Source organism: Micropterus salmoides, unplaced genomic scaffold (genome assembly GCF_014851395.1).
Source record: "Micropterus salmoides isolate LMB-PRFRI ecotype aquatic unplaced genomic scaffold, ASM1485139v1 Ms_hic_scaffold_4, whole genome shotgun sequence".
In the NCBI taxonomy this organism is placed as follows: domain Eukaryota; kingdom Metazoa; phylum Chordata; class Actinopteri; order Centrarchiformes; family Centrarchidae; genus Micropterus; species Micropterus salmoides.
In genome coordinates this window covers 13,789,085-13,806,685 of record NW_024043372.1, presented here as the reverse complement: position 1 = coordinate 13,806,685, position 17,601 = coordinate 13,789,085, and the positions used below count along the sequence as shown (strand labels likewise).

Below are 17,601 nucleotides of genomic sequence, written 5' to 3'. Positions count from 1 at the left end.
AAGAAAAATCCCGCAGAATTAAACTAATAAAGGAGCAGGGGGAGTTAATCAATAATTAGAACAGATATACTTATAATACATACTCTTTCAAACTACCTTGTGACAGAAGTTGCTACCATAGCAACCTGTTAATCAGGATAGCTGTGAAACATTCTGTTTTTCACTAGTCAATATTAGCATCCCAATTAATATCACAGTTCACACGATTTACAATAGCACCTTGCTAACCAAGTCAGCTGTTGCGCCTCTGACCATACCCACCATCACAACGATATTCTGACATACTGACACACCCTGGAGTACACATCTACAACTCTGCAGCAACGTGAGAGATTAAATCTGTAGTTCAGAAAATTAAGTTGCTCTTTAACTACCCTTAGGAACTCCTTAAGCTGACCATTTTAATAGCTGACATTTTGACTTGTTGTAGCTGTAAAAACAGGTGTAACCAACAACATTCGTGGCCTCATGCCAATTAGTTGTGCCAGTAAGCCATGCAGGTGAGCCAGCATTCACATTAGCAGGGGCCTGGCCCTGGCACATCTAAATGGAATACAGCTATTATTAAGTTACACCTGTTTGACAAGTCAAAATCTCTGCCAACTTCTGTTGACAGTTGTCTTTTATAAATGTACATTGTTCATATTTGACTAGTATCTACTAAATGCAGAGGGACCCAAAAAAAGTGATGGTGGCACTGACTACTTATGAGCATTTAAGGGATTAAGGAGGAAAAATTCAATAGACTAACTGACTCTGTGTCTTTAGTTTTATTTATGTCAAAATACTTATTATCAGGTCCATACAGTTAGAACTTTAAAACGGTGTTTGGTCCTATGCTGACAGCAAAGACGGCCAAAAAAGACTTTCTGCTCAGAGAGGGTGGTTTAGTTTGTGTTTGTAGGTGTGTGTAAAATTAGCAGCAGCCACAGTAGAAAGTCTATAAAAATCTTGAAGCCCACACATTTTACAATAACCCTTTAAAACCTTTCTACTTTAGTACCACAGGTAGAACATTGTTAAACATTACACAACAGAACCAAATGCATATATTATGACACAAAAAATTTTAGCCAACAATTTCTCCCTTCAAACATATTTTCCTCTTCAGAGTGGAGCAAATAAGCAGCTGAAACTCATCAGGGATTTAAAGGGGTGCTGTTCCAGTTGTGAAAGTTTCTTTGTTATTTTTAAAACAACATCCACTGCATTTAATTTCCACAAATTTACCAAATATGGCTGCCAGCTCCTTGCTAAAATAATCCCCCTGATCATGTTTCTCTGAAGCCTGAAACAAACATTAGTTTGTGTGCACTGGATAAATCGCCCCCTTTCCATCTCAGTCAAGTGTCTTCTTGCTGACGTAAACAGATGTTCTGTGCTCTAAAGCAGCTTACATGAGCAGCCTACAAAAACCTTTAGTATGTTTTCTCCAAGGACGGAACTGCCTACAGTACCTTGGCGTTCTTGACATCATGTACCAGCTTATTGATGCACAGTTCAGGGATTTTTGAATGATGTTGTTGGTGCTGCGAGGCGGAACCGTGAAACAGATGGAGGGTTTTCTTCCTTTTTCAAGGCTTTTCCAAACACAAGACAGCCAGTATCATACACACCTCTTTGGACACCACTGTTTGTTTACATTCTTGTTCCGCGAAGTGGGTCCCTAGCACCTCCTTCACGATGACATCATGCATGACATGAAAGACGGCAAGCTGTCAGTGGACCAATGTGTAGTCTCTCGGCCAAGTCACGGCGAGACATTTATGACTATAATCGCCTAATCTGACACAGTGACCACCTTAACAGACATAACTATCATGTAGCCCGACATTAGTAAATCTGGTTTTATGAAGCTTATATGCAAACAATTTTTGGAGCAGAGATTGCCTCAGTATTCTGATTGGACCAAACTTGGGTGGTGATCATTGCGGGTAGGCCAGAAAATGTAGAGCCATGTATGGAAATTAGCCCTCATTACTTCCAGTTCTCATTCAGGGTGATGCTCCCCGTTCCTCTTCTTCTGCTCTCACTTCATTTCATTCTCTCTCTGTTGCTCCATCTGTTTTGTTTGGCGGAAATAAAACTGGGTCATATCTTCCTTCCTCCTCGTTCCTCCTCCTCAGTGGCTTAGATGGAATAAATAGAATAATCGTTGAATTAATGCGGTGCTTCTGGATGTGTATGGAGATGTATGGATGGCAGCATCTGATGTACACACAAACACTCATAAATTGCAACTAGCGTAACACTCCAAAAGCACTCTCTTTCAGTGCATCTTCCACCATTGTGTGCCTTTTTCTTTTGCTGTACAAGGTGCATCTCACTGGTGCTTTTCTTCCTGCTACGTCTTTATCTAACATTTCAGGGGCTTCAGCTTGGACTACCTGCCGCCACAGCTCAATAGTTCTGTCAGGTTCACCTTTTTAATGTGGGAAGATGTCAGAGTCATCTCCCCTCTCTCTCTCTCTCTCTCACACACACACACACACACACACACACACACACACACACACACACACACACACACACACACGCAGAGATAAACTACACACATATGCTACAATATCTTCAGCAGCAGTGGAATCACAGGATAAATAACAATACACTACTACTAGATACTCTGTGTTGCACATACAGATACAGTACTTTAAAGTCTCTCAGATACTGGATTTTTGAGGCTGATACAGATTTCAATATTTGATATCAGTGATGACTTGTAACACTGTTTCTAAATTACCTAAAAGATATCTTTACAGTTATAGCGATGTATCTGCACTAAGTAAATATTGGCTGGCACATCAGCACAGCCGATATATCTGTACAGTATCTCTACAGTAGTTAGCTACACAATAGTTTTACAACATAATATGTTATGCAAGACCATTTATGATTGCTGTTACACCTGAGTGACTATCAGACTGCTGCATCAAATGACTGATATGAACACAAATACTGTACATTAGCAGTACTACAGTAAAATTTTGCTAAAGTTGAAAGTCTGGTCTATCACTAACAGAAATATTTCTAGGTAAGCACACAACCACACCCTGTGCTTTCAGCCCCTCCAAAGAATCATTGAGATTATTTGTTCATTTCAATGAATATCCAGACAATAACAGCTCCTATGTTTATTTGCATATTGAAGTTTTTTCCTAGAATTTGCAATTTCTGGTTGTCATTCACTGTAAAAGTGCCATCAGCTTTTTTTTTTTTTTTTTTTGCCGGCAAATGTGAGATGGTGTCTGGATCGCACATGTCTGCTGCAACTTGTACATAAAGAAGTAGTAAGTATGACAACGTTTTGCAGGAAATGGCGATAGCTAAAATTTGCTGAAAGGTTGGTGTGATTGGTCAAAATTGCAAGTCACGCTGAATTCATGTTGAATTTGTGGTAATTTGCTTTGTTTGCAGCCATGCATACATCTACACATCTGCCTACACATATTCATATATTATACACTACCTTTAACACATTCAACATATGGAGAGAGTCGTATTTGTTTATTTCTAAGAGCCAGCGGCTGCTGTGGAAGTATTAGGCGATTAGAAAGACAACACTCTGAGATTGGCCAGCAGGCCTCATCAGATAAAACATGTTTAGAGCAAACAAAAGCCCGGCTCAGTGGTGTCGGAACATCGCCAGACCACTTTGATCTCCTCACTCTTCCTGCCGAGGCTACAAGAATCTCACTCACATCTTCAGATGCCTGTCTCGCAATCAAAGCCTTGTCAGATGTGTGGGCTTGTTTTCTCAGGACTGCCCCGGCTATTCTCAGATTAATTACTTGACAACCCCACTGAGGGCCAAGAGGTTCTGCCAGCCCTGCAGGTTTCAACACTTAACAAATCTCTGACACCATGCACATGTAGTAGATTCTCTCCTTTGGTGAACAATATATTATGTTGTTAAGTTATGTAACAATATCCCATCAACTGGCAATAACAAGGACTGGTTTAAAAGTTTTACACAATTGAGTTGAATCGATTTCTGCCCTTCTCTTTCCCTTTGTCCCTCCATCATGTTTCCCACTTATATTCGATAATGACAGTCAGAGTGGTCTTTCATATTGCAAAATCAGCCTTTCGCAAGAGACAAAGCTCTGATTAGATTTGTTTGTGAAGGACAAATTTCAAAAAAGCGGGTCGATTAAATAAAGACAATTTACACAGTGGGTGTAAACTTGTTATTCAATTTGGCAGTGCCAGGTAAACTGATGGACAGCAGTAGATGGAATCCACCCAGCCTCTCCTGAATAACATCCGTTATCATCTACAACCTACTGTAAATGACCCCTCAGGAGACCAGGGCTAGATTCAAACAGTTACCATGCAATTTTCTTGACCCTAACACAATTTCATACAAATAAACCAATAACTATACGCTTGAGTGTTTGTGCATGCGTGTATGTTTGCGTTTGTCCTCAGGCTTGCCGTTGGAGGACATTAGGCAGTTCTTTGAGCAGAGCCTGATCAGATTTACAGTTGACAGAGAATAAGACACATGGGAAATCTAGTCGAGTTGAACTCATCAAGAGAAGTGATTGAGTATTGTGCTAACAACCTGCATTCTCAAATTGTTTCACTATGACTCTGCAGTAACACTCTGTGCACATCAGCCTCACATTATGTTTATGTAAGTCATTTTAATTTTTGCATATTTCATTCCCAAAATGGCTCAGACAGAAAACCAAAATGCATTATTTATCACGATGCAGCTTTAGTTAGATTTATTGCAGACATCATCTAGTAAAGATTTGACTTATTAGAGCAATTTTGAGCTGATTAACTCTACACATATAGCATGTTTGTAAAAATGTTTAAATCAACCCAATGCTCTGTTTGTGTGAAGCAAAGACAAACCTGTCGTGAACATCGTCATTTTTGGAATGGAATTGGTGGCTTGGATGTGTCTAACTCGAATGCTGACTGAGCTTTTTCTGGCTGAGATTTTTGACAGATCAAGAAAGCCTGTGTATTGCATTATTTAAGTGTAAGTGCCTTCTCTCACTCTAAATATTTTTTGATTTCAGACACTGAGGGAATTCAGAGAGAATATTAAGGATGCTGTTTCATTTCAAAACTTTTGACGCTCCTCTAGCCGTACACTTGGAGATGAGTAGCAAAGAACCGCCTTTCAAGCTTCCTGAGAATTTTTGTTTGTTGTTTAGTTTTGTCTTTTGTGTCCAGTTAAAGTTTAAACTCCGTGTCTAGGGCGTTTGTGTCTTTGGCTGCTGGATGCTGTAAAATGCTGCACGCCCTTCTCAACGTTTGGAGGTGCTCAGACAGACCATAATGGTCTGGCAGCAGTCCAAGACAACGCAACACACCGGGAGACCAGGCTCTGCTACTGATACTATAGGCTGGAAGTGGTCGTTCTTTCACTTTATCTTGTCCTAAAACAGCCCAAGCTCCTTGAGCCGCTCAAGGCTGTGCAGTGAGAAAATGTGTAGCAGTTTAACCTCTGTATGTCCTAAAGAATGGCATTAAAAGCTGGTTCTGAACTGGTCCAGAATGCATAAGATCTTGGTATTTGTTGAGAAGAAACATGCTTTTGGATTCCAGTAATTGATTCCTAAAAAGGAAAGTGTTGAACTACAGTATGCAGTGTCTCCCCCAATTTGGGCGGACAGAATCATGGAATATGATGAGTAAAAGTTTAATTAACTGTAAAACGCAGAATATTGTGGAGTCTGCCGAAATGTTGATGCAATTTATAAAAATCTGGATTTTACATGGGCATTGAAAGCATTTCTTTGGTATTTATAAGCGCTACTTCTGTCCTCTCTGAGTCTGTGTTTAGGCGAGGGCAGGGCTTAGCGACTCCTTCACTCACACGCTGTCATATCGAAGACGATAGCAAGAGCTCATCACGTCTACAAACTCTCAGAAGTATAGCCTCAGTCGGACCCACTTTTACCGTGTGTTCATTACAATACATGTATTGCAGCATTACATTCATTATGAATTGTCCCTTATTAAATAGTTTTATAGTATTTTAATATCCTACTATTGCAATAGCCCCCATAAATAATTGCACATACATTTGAATATTTCTATATGCATATTGTCTTATTGAATTGTTGAAATTTTATTCATCCACCACATGATTACACACTCTTTCTGATGACAAAATTAGCTTAATCATGGTACCGGACCTAACTGATTTTCGCTGTTCTAGCTGTTTTCCATCAGAGACCATCTGGCGGGCCGCCATCTTGGTGAGGTCGACTGAGCTGATAAGTTTCCTTTAGGTCTTCAGATTGAAGTAGAGAAGAAGAGTTTGCTTTAGCGGAGGCGGTCTTTATCGGTCTCTGCTGGCGACCCGTAGGGGCTACACAGACATGCAGGATATCAATCGATTCATCTCTTCAATATGAAGAGAAAGTGCCTGTAGGATGTTCTGTTCTCAAGCTGTGGCCTGTAAAGCATGGGAGTGGTTTTGGTCATAGGGATATTGACTGTTTTTATCAATATTTCAATATTTTGGAAGCTTCATGAAATAATGTTCTAAAGATAACTCCCAATAAAAGTGAACATATAAACAGGTACCATCTGGTTAAATTGTAAAAAACTAAAATGGGAAACACAGAATCTGACAAAAATGAAAACAGATTTCATAGGGCCCTATCCAAGGTCTGGTCACCCAATATCTGAATGTAGCATAACTGTAGCAAGCGGTGTCAGGAGGTACTCACTTTAGCGGTAAATGTTGGAGAGGACTGGAGAAGGTGGCGAACCTAAACAGACAAAAATTTCTGCACCACGTGTATGATGACACCACATTTCCGTAACATGCCCGCTCTGTAACACTAGTAATAGTTGAAAAAAATTCTAGGGGAAACACTGTTGTGCATTTCTGCTTACATCTTGTGAGTATCTCTGTTTGTGTATTGTTAACAATCAGGTTCAATCTGGGGTTGCCAGGCAACCAATGAAGACTTAAGGAAGTTAATGTGCCTGGCCAGGAAGCATTTGGCACGTAACCCCCATAAAACTCCAACTTCTTCTTTTTAAACTTTGTTTTTTGTACAGCTTAAACAAACATATTAATCAATGAGCTTTAGAGATGCTGGTAGGTGGATTTAGTTGGTTTTGGACAAAGCCAGGCTTGCTGTTTCCTCCTGTTTCCAGTCTTTATGCAAAGCTAAACTAGCCTGCTTCTGGCAATAGCTTCATATTTATCATACGCGAGAGTGGCGCCAAACTAACTCTCTGCGAGTAAGCATATTTCACAAAATGTCAAAGGATTCCTTAACCCTCTCATACATGAATTATTAAAAACATTATCTATTATATTAAATATTATCTATTTTTTTAAAGATTCTTTTTTTTTCTCAACATTGGGCTAATATACAAATCCATTAAATTTCTTTCAAAATTTTGTTTTGTTTTTAAACTGTGCCCGTATGTGGAGACCATGCAACAAAGGACTAAAATGCCACACCTAACATGGTATGGATTATTATGTTTTTTATGTCATGTTATGCTATGTATTTAAGCTCAATAGTTTAAAAAAATTTACAATAAAACACATTTTAGGAACAAAAAGAGTAAAAACACTCACAGTGGTATTTATAACTGAAGTTACATGTATGTGGAAACCCAGTAGCATATTGTTATCCTCATCTAACTTCATGTTGAATCATCTCAGTTTTAACATATCAACATCCAACATGTAGCAGATGACATTGTTGTAGTTAAAACTGATTTCTTTATAGTATGTGTATAATACTGTCAAAAAAATGTGAATTTAATGCTGTAATATGCACATTTTCATTACTATTAATGTTCATATATTTGTTAAATGTCTTTTTATAATATAATACAATTTATCAAAAATTAGAATAAATGAACTTGCTGGTTACAGAAATCAAACTTAATACAAATCAAACAATACAAATCAAACAATACAATCTGACTCCACTGTGCATGACGTCCACATAGATGGACAGTTGGTTTTTGGTGTATAAAAACGACATTTTTTTTTTTATGTTGACAGATCTCCTTGAATAAAAGTTTTTCACAGATATGCCTGAGGCATTTAGCACATGGCCATCACAGTCAGCCATCTTGGATTGATGAGGTCATCAAACAATAAGTATTTGGAAAACAAGAGAGTAACCACTGTTACAATGTTGGTATCCATCAACTGACACTGTCCACAAATGACTTGGAGAACACAACCATGATATATTAACCCAGAATGGAGTTAAAATACCTGTCCACAAATGTGGACGCCATGCATGTTAAATAAGTGTTTTGGTATTCAACATACAGTACTTTGACGTATTTTCTTACTAAAATAATACACTGATAAACAGCACCAGGATTTGATAAGAACCAGAATCAAAAAGCAAAAATAATAAAATCAAAACCAAATTGTAGTATATCCTGTGTTTATTCAGCTTCACCTGTGTGTGCTGTACTGTATTACATGGTGTAAGATTTAATGGAGGGTACAGTCTCATCTCAGAGGCATTGGCGTATGCACCATAGCACACTAAATCATTCTCATTGCATTCAGGTCAATTAGAGGACTTAGGAATATAGGACTCCTATGTGAGTTCTTTCCGTTTCTTTTCCTTTTATGACTCTGCTCACATCAATTTACTCCTTGTATCTCTTGAAGGCCAGCACCCTCCCTTTCACCTCCCTCTCTCTCTTCCTCTCTTTTTGATGACACAAGGTCACAAGAGGTCATCAAGCCCTGTTCAGAAACATAATTGAATTTCTTTTGACCAGGCCTGTCATCATTAAAAGCATTTGTAGTGTGTGAGTTTCTCCTACTTCATTAGTAGGCTCTTAAGCAGAGTGGACCAGGAGCCATATTACGGCAACTGTTTGGTAACAGTGGTAGTTAGGGTTAGGACCTGATTTAGCATAAAGGCCATTACAGATAAACAGTTAATAAGTCAATGTTCCTATCATAACTTAAGATAGGAAAAGTGTATTACACAAACACGCTAACTTCCCAAGATTTTAAATAAACTCTCCTAATGTTAGCATAACCAGTGGTGGAAAACGCCATTACAATTTAAAAATCTATTCTGTGTCTTTTATGGGTGTAATCACTTATAGGTGTTTTATACTGTACTATATTATAAAGTGTGCTCATGGAACAAAAATAATTTCTTGCGCTTTAGATGCGCTGTAGTCCACAGAGCTAATGGGAAGGCATGACATTGCAGTGTTGTCAGCGCCACTAGCTACAGGTGTGCTGGAAGCTGCAGTGATGTTGATAGTTACGCGTCCTGTGTCTCTGACGCATTCAAATCTGAAAAGACGCACTAAACTCACAATCAAGGCACCCTATTTTTTCTGTGATTATGCAAATGTTACACAAATCCATGTTGAAATCATAGAAATCCTGTTTTCTGTGTCAGGGCTGAGTTTCTACACAAACACACACAAAGCGAGGTGAGCGAACAGCAGAGCAGAGAGGCCGCAGTAGAGACAGGGAAGTGAACCAGGTGAAATGAAAGGAACTCCAAGATTACTCAAGTTAATGACAACTACTCTCTTTACTGTAAGTGCAATAAAACTATAGCGTTTATGGTGACTTTGCTGTTGTAGTGTTGCTGCTCTAAAAACATTTAATTCTGTTTAAAATATTCAATTCTACCCGCGACCCTGTACACAGGATAAGCGGTTGACGATGGATGGATATTCAATTCTAATCCTCTTGAGTTCTTTTTTAGAGTAATATATTTTTCAAAAAAGCACTTTTAGTAATGAAAAAGAACAAATAAGAGTATTGATAAAGAACTGAGCCGATAAGATCCTAACAATACCCACCCTCATATAGAAGTTTAACTTTACTGTTGGTCTACTGTTGCAAATTGCAACCAACGACTCAGCCCCTGCCCACCCCTCCCTTTGCAAGCGCGCAGGAGAAGCTACGTTGGCCGACACGCTCTGGCACCTTGGGCTACATAATACGTGTAGTCCTCCATTTGTCCAAGTTTCACAAATCTTCGTACTTCTAACAAACTAGATGGCTGTTATTACTACTACTACTTCTTCTTGTTAGTACGTATTCAACGTAGTGACGAAAGGCGCTCTGTAAAGCAGTTTGACCGTTTGGGCTACTGTAGAAACATGGCGACGCAACATGGCGACGCAACATGGCGACGCAACATGTAAGGTGACCCGCAGTGTATGTAGATAGAAATGGCTCATTCTGAGGTAACAAAAATGTAATAGTGCATTATGTAATGTCCACCACTGAAAACATAGTTATGTATATAATATTGCATTTCTGTCAAGATCCTACTAAATATTACACGATTTACACGCCTTTTAAGATAGGTAATGTACGTAATACGGTTTCAGGTCAGTATGACCTTTACATGGCTCTATTTAGTTCAACATTACTCAACAAAGATTGTCCAATTTCGGCTCCTCTTTAGAACCCAACTCTTTTATGACATTTAAATCAGCCTTCAATCGAGCCCTTGAAAATGTAAATATACCTTTTCTGTTTCTAAAAACCCTTTTGAAAATTGTTCTCTCAAAAATGATTAATTGGTAGGAGTACTCCTCTGAGGAAAACGTGACTTACAAATGAAATTGCACATGCATACAAGTATGTTCACACATGAATGCCAGCTCGCATGCATGTAATCAGGCACAGATAACAAGTACAACTTCAGGAATATGTGTGACTCATGCATCTGCATTTAGTCATAAAACCCTCTTATTTGTCAATACCCCAGTCAACTTCTCTCTCTCTGCTCTCTCACTTTTTCTGTCTGCTTCTTTATTGCACACGCACTGGCAAACCCACAATCTTGTAGTAGCTACACAAATAATTTTTAAACAACAACTGTGCATGTTGACTCCCACACCCCTAGCCTCTAATGCATGTAGTTTTACACTCTCTCACACGCTTATAAGAAGGGTCCCAATTTTAGTTAAATTGTAGTATTACATGCATTTACTATTGTTGTAGTTTTCACTGCCTCCACCGCCCATACTGTAGCTGAAGAGTTTCTTTTGGCAGTATGTGATTGTTCTAAGGGTTTGGGCTAATCCAATAACAGGGCCCTGTTTGTAGACAAGCCGCTGTTAAGTTGTCAGCAAGCCATGCTGCTTAAGAAATAAGAAAACCTTTAGATGCCTGAGTGAGTCAGCAGTACATGCAGAGAATAATGCCCACAGAAAATTTGAATTGCATTAATTAGACTTTCTGATAGCTTGAACTGAATCAAATGAGAAAGAATAGGAAATAATCTAACGTGAATTGCAGCAATTTAATCAATTTGTCTCCAGAAGCCCTTGGTATACCAGTTATTACAGCACTGAACAGTACAACAGCACCGTCTTGTTCCTCTGATCAATGAATTTCTTCTTTAGATAATAAAGTTAAATTTCATTTTATTTCAAATTCACCTCAGAGCTACTTGATTAAATCTCTGCTGTTTGTAAACATTTGAATGCACATTGAGTGCATTGAGTTTTACCTTGAAATAACATTGAAATAACATTTTTAACAACTTTTTCTTACAGTTTTCTTCAGAAATGCATTCTGACATCAACTTTTATAAGCGTTATCTGTTATAACTTAATCTAGTCTTATCAATAAATTTCCTTGCATTTTTAAAGTGTAACTGAGCCGTCTGTTTGTTCTTACTCTCTATTGGAAACCAGCTGCTGTGCGAACAAGTCTCTGCTCTGCTCCAGTGCATTCAGTGCTTGCCTGCCGTCTTCCTTGTATTCCTACTTCTCATTGCCTTGAAACCCAGTATATTCTTGTCATCCAACATCTTTTGATATAAATGGTGCAGCAACAACAGTTTCGATGTCAAACTAACGTGTTTTGAGTTCCAACAGCTGTTCTATTGTGCATCTTGCAGATGCCTTAATGTGTTGCCTGGCGGTTATGGTATAGGCTGTTTCTCACCGGCTGAGAATATGGAGGGTGAATGACATGTCCTTTTTGAACATCCAGATTGGTGTAAATGTGGTGGTGTCTGACAGATGAACGCAATAGACCACTTCCTCGAAGTGGTTAGCAGACATCCTGAAGTAAACACATTTCCTTGCCATCATCTTCCTGATAAGCACATGCTCTCCCTTGTTCTATTTAGGCGATGTATCGACCACCTTCTCCCTTTTCTCTACCTTCATCTCCTCTAGCTCAACAGAAGATTTCCTTCCTTCTCCAAACTATATTTTATGTGCTGACTGTAAACGCAATATGACTAGCCCAGGAAATAAAATAGACAACTGAGAAACTGAAATTTTTTGTGTGATTCTGTGTAAAGTTTTTTATCACCAGGGACCATTTCAACAACTGATCATAAAATTAACATCTTGTACAATTCTCTAGCATTATATATTAATAATTCATACTTAGATTACTGCCCTGCGATGGACTGGCGACCTGTCCAGGGTGTACCTCGCCTTGCGCCCGATGTCAGCTGGGATTGGCTCCAGCCCCCCCGCGACCCTGTAGGCAGGATAAGCGGTTGACGATGGATGGATGGATGGACTTAGATTACTTGAAGTAGAAAATGTATTGAGTTACATAGTTGTCATGCAGCAGCGTTTTAAGTAATTTTGATTTATTGCATTTGCACATAGAAAATGCTTATTCATGAACTATGTTATAAAGGAGCCTTATTTCCAGGTCAGTGTCGTCAAGCAAGACATAAATGTACAACAGTGTTTGCTCCAAATTTACAGTTGGTTCTTTGCCCATCTTGTTTCCCTCTTAATGAAAGTATTGCAGTCAGCTGGTTTGGTTGTGTGAAAAATAAGTTTTCATTTCATTCAGTGAATTCGCATGGAACAGTTATATGAATGTGTGAGTCCAGAGTTTGCACAGTTAATGTTTGGTGTCCCGGATGTGACATTTAAACCTGCTCAGAGAGAAATGATGACCTCTCTCCGGGGGAAATGTGAGTCTACAGGTAGATACTGGAGTGGATGTGGGCTGATTAAAAACGCTATGTGAGCAGCTGCAGTGATGATGCAGTGTTGTAGATTAGCAGCAGCACCTTAGGCTGGCCAATGGAGTGAGCCGGGCATTGATGGCTTAAATAGATCACCTGATTCAAAAGGGTGTGTTCGATATGAGACAGATATGTCACGTATGAGTGTATCAGCACTACTGGCTCGCAGGTTTTGCTCAATTTCTGTCAAATCAACTGGCATGATCATCATTTGTTGATCAGGTTTAATACAGATAAGTCTCACTGTGAATTGGATGGAATATGGAGGACCTGAATTGGACCTGAATTGGGCTGCTTAAAAAGCACAGTCCCCCTTTTACTACAACAAAGTTCTAGGTACACCAACATTAATTTCCAGAGACATACACATCGTAATTACTCTGGCTTTGTCTGTCACATTAGCCACCCATGTTACCTATTAAATATAAGTGGGATTACCAGTACCACTAGTGGAAAAAGTGCCTTTAATTATAGAAAAACATGATGATACCAATCTTTTTCACCCTAGCATTCCTTATTTATTGTTTGTTTGATATAAAGTCCCCTCCAAAAGTATTAGAACGGTAAGGCAAATTCCTTTGTTTTTGTTGTTCACTGAAGACATTTGGTTTAAGATCAAAAGATGAGTATGAGACAAGAGTTCAGAATTTCAGCTCTCATTCACATGTGTAACTACATACCACCCTTTGTTTGAACCCACCCATTTTTCAAGCGAGCAAAACTATTGGAACATGTGACTGATGTTTCTTGTTGCCCAGTTGTTGCCTTTTAGATTGATTGTCCAAACATTAAATAGCTCTGCATGACTAGTCTAAGTTTTCATCCATGGTTCAAACCTATAAATACTGCATTTCCTGTTAAAGAGGATAAACCAACATGAAGACCAGAGAGCTGTCTATGGGAGAAAAGCAAGCCATTGTCAAGCTGAGAAAAGAAGGAAAATCAACCAGAGCCATTGAACAAACATTGGGCATAGCAAGCACAACAATTTGGAATGTCCTGAAAATGAAAGAAACTATTGGTGTACTGAGCAACAGACGTCGAACAGGTTGGCCAAGGAAAACAACAGTTGTTGATGACAGAAATATCATGAGAGCTGTGAAGAAAACCCCCAAAACATCAGTAGGTGACATCACCAACGACCTCCACAGTGCAGGGGTGAAGGTATCACAATCCACGGTTCAAAGAGGACTCACGGCCACACCATAAGATGCAAACCACTCAACAGCAGTAAGAATCAGAAGGCCAGATTGAAATTTGCAAAGAAGAACAGAGATGAGCCGCAAAAGTTCTGAAACACAATCTTATGGACTGATGAGACCAAGATTAATCTCTACCAAAGTGATAGAAAGGCCAAAGTGTGGAGAAAGAAAGGAACTGCTTATGATCCGAAGCATGCAAGCTCATCTGTGAAGCATGGTGGAGGTAATGTCATGGCTTGGGCGTGCATGGCTGCTTCTGGAACAGGCTCATTTATATTTATTGATGATGTAACTTATGATGGTAGCAGCAGAATGAATTCAGAAGTGTACAGAAACATTTTGCCAAGTCTGACAATTTACGGAGAAATGCGTTGAAACTAATCAGGAGGAAGTTTATCATGCAGCAGGGCAATGACCCAAAGCACACTGCCAACAAAACAAAGGACTTCATCAGGGGGAAAAAGTGGAAGGTTTTAGACTGGCCAAGTCAATCACCTGACCTTAACCCAATAGAGCTGCATTTCACCTCCTTAAGAGGAGACTGAAGGGAGAAACACCCCGAAACAAACAAGAACTGAAAGAAGCTGCGGTAAAAGCCTGGAATAGCATCACAAATGAAGAATGCAACAGTTTGGTGATGTCGATGGGTCACAGGCTTGAGGCAGTTATTGCAAGCAAGGGTTATGCCACCAAATATTAAATGTTATTTACTTCTTCTTCTGAACTCTTGTCTCATACTCATCTTCTGATCTTGTTGTCTTAACAGAAGCTTGGTATCAACAGCACAAAATTAAGTTGACCATTTTCTAGTCTTCAAGTCATCCAAAAACCTCATCATTTAAAAAACAAAAATAAGGAAACAGAAAAATTTGTCTTCCTGTGTAACCAGAACAAATAGTAATAATCAACCTGATTTCATGTCATGCCTGTGCACTTTTAACCAATTGCATTGCTTGCTCAAAACTACATCTAGTATAATCTAAATTAAGCAATGATGAGCCTTCAGGACACAATTGAACCGACTGAACGTTTCAACTATGTAAATGCAAAGGCTCTCCCCTCATGGATATCATAATTTAATTTGTGCGTGTCTTTTGTTGTTATAAACAAACTGCTGGCCATGTTGTGCATACTAATGAAGAGAGAGAAATGTATCTGTACGCACAGCTCAGTGAAGAAATGTATTACCAAGCTTGAAGGTATTTATTCTTTGTCAAGGTAATTGTACCTTGACAAAACCAGTTTTGTTTGAGACATTGGTAATAAATTTATTCAGTGGAGCCGAGCATGCAGTTATATTTTTCCTCCATCCCTTTTTGTTAAAATCTATTCTGTGCATCAGTGCTACCATGACTAAAACCAAGATTAATTGCTTTCATATCTCTGGTGTGGGATCACAACCGCTGGGACATGTATAGAAACACACACAGACACACACATGCACGAGTGTCTTAGTACTACACACTTTTTTTGCACACGGTACACTATGTACCAGATCAAAATGAATCTGCATGGATCAAAATGAGACCAGTCTAATTGACAGTGAGGCTTCAGTGCTGCGCTGACGGTATACAACAGGCAGGTCCTCTGGGTTGGAACCAAACATAACTACCCTCTAAAGGATGGATTAAAAGAAAAAAGACAAAACCAAACAGTTGCGGATGCACCCTATTGCTAATACACTGTGTCTGTCCGTGTGTGTGTGTGAGTACATGATTCTCCATGTTAATCATAACTGCATACAGATGATGTTGATAGGGCTTGTTCATCCCTTGAAGGAAAGAGAGGCTGTATTTGCATCTGACATTAAAGTAGGAAGGGAGTGCAGCGGCTTATTACAAAGCAGACAGGAGGAAAAGCCGATGCATAATGCACCTCGGTGGACAGAAAACATCGGAGCAGTGAGGTTACCGCCTGCTCACTCTTCTAACAGCATCAATTCCCCTTCCCAATCACATTCTCATCATATGAAAGCCACAATGAGAAGAGAGAGGAGAGACATATATATATATATATATAGAAGAAATATATAACTGCTTGAATATGCAGTAGTAATCAGTTTGGCAGCCACAGTGACTGAGCAACATCATCTGAGCAAGGCAGAGTGAGTGTTTTTTGTATCTGTGAGTGGGAGAGATCGAGATCAGGAGCGAGAAAGGCACAAAAAATAAAGACAGAGAGAAGGAAAGAGGGAAGGAGAGAGAGAGCAAGTGCAGCTTTGAGGCGTTCCATCATCTACCAAACTCCTGCAGCTTCCCTCCTCCTCCTCCTCCTCCCGGAGAGAGTAAGAGAGCAACAGAGAGAGAAGGGCAAGAGACTGAGAGAGAGAGAGGTAGCAACAGAGAGAGAGAGAGAGAGAGAGAGTCACGCTTACAAGCCAGTGGAGAAGAGACGTCAAGAGGAGGATCTACAAAGGGGAAAAAAAATCCTTCTCTCTCTTCTGCTGCCTCTCTTCGTGCATCCTACGGGCAGCGAGGAGCGAGGAGGATCCGGCTGGCATATTTTCTACGCTACTTCCCCCTGCGATTTCTCTGGCTGTATAACAGTGGGTGGAGCGCAGGGAGAGCCGCCGAGAGCTCGATCGGTGACATCGCTCCGCAGAAGAAGAGTGCCCGTTGAGGAGCCGGGATGCTTAACAACCTGACGGACACAGAGGAGGGGGACGGGGGAGCGCAAAGCCAGGGTGAGTGATGGGATGTGTCATGCAGTCACACACACTCAACACACACACGAGCAGGCATGCATAAACAGGGACATTCACATGGCAATGCAAGACACGCATACTGTACATCTGCCCACGCAAACGCATAGAAACACATAGGTGGAGAGTAAAAATATGTAGTACAGAAATACCTCACACAATATGCACAGGTTACACACACAACCTGATGGTAGTGAGCAGTCAGAGGGAGAAGTGTGTGCGTGTTTGTGTGTGTGTGTGTTTGTGTTTGTGCATGTGAGTGTTACAGCATTGTACGGTGGTCGGCCTGCCTGCCTCCTCTGCTGCTGCTCTTACTGCAAGGCTGTTGTGACAGGAATAGTAATGGGCTCACTCAATGCAATGGATGGTGAGTGTAAGGGCATTACAGCTTTGTCCAGCACACGCACACACTTGCACTAATACATGCAGATAAACACACGCAAACAGACATATAATCAAAGATTCGTGCAGGGACAGTACGGAGCGTTTTCTGGTGCAGCCGCCCATTGGTTCATTCACTCATTCTTCACTGCAATGTAAATGCTCCCACCACATATGGCACTCTGTGGACAGGCGGTATGGGCATGTGTACACTCGCACAAACATACACTCACTCACACACACACACACACACACACACATACACACAGCCACTCACAATTACAGATACCAAGCCACCATTGCTGCTAATCCCATCGCCCCCAGCTGTCAAAATCAGCCCGCCATCCAATCCCCATCG

General features: G+C 40.0%; 1 protein-coding gene across 4 annotated transcripts in view; it reads left to right on the top strand.

Moving 5' to 3' along the window:
* Positions 1 to 17,601, top strand: part of slc12a5a (solute carrier family 12 member 5a) — a 177,524-nt gene that overhangs the window by 50,901 nt on the left and 109,022 nt on the right. Inside the window, exon 1 of one of the 4 annotated variants that reach the window (XM_038695839.1) lies at positions 16,424 to 16,844. The exons of the other annotated variants lie outside the window; for them this stretch is intronic. Within the exon in view, the coding sequence (XP_038551767.1) occupies positions 16,790 to 16,844 (55 nt within the window). The 5' untranslated portion in view covers positions 16,424 to 16,789. Of the gene's footprint in view, positions 1 to 16,423; positions 16,845 to 17,601 lie in introns of those variants that run through there. 4 annotated transcript variants of the gene reach the window in all.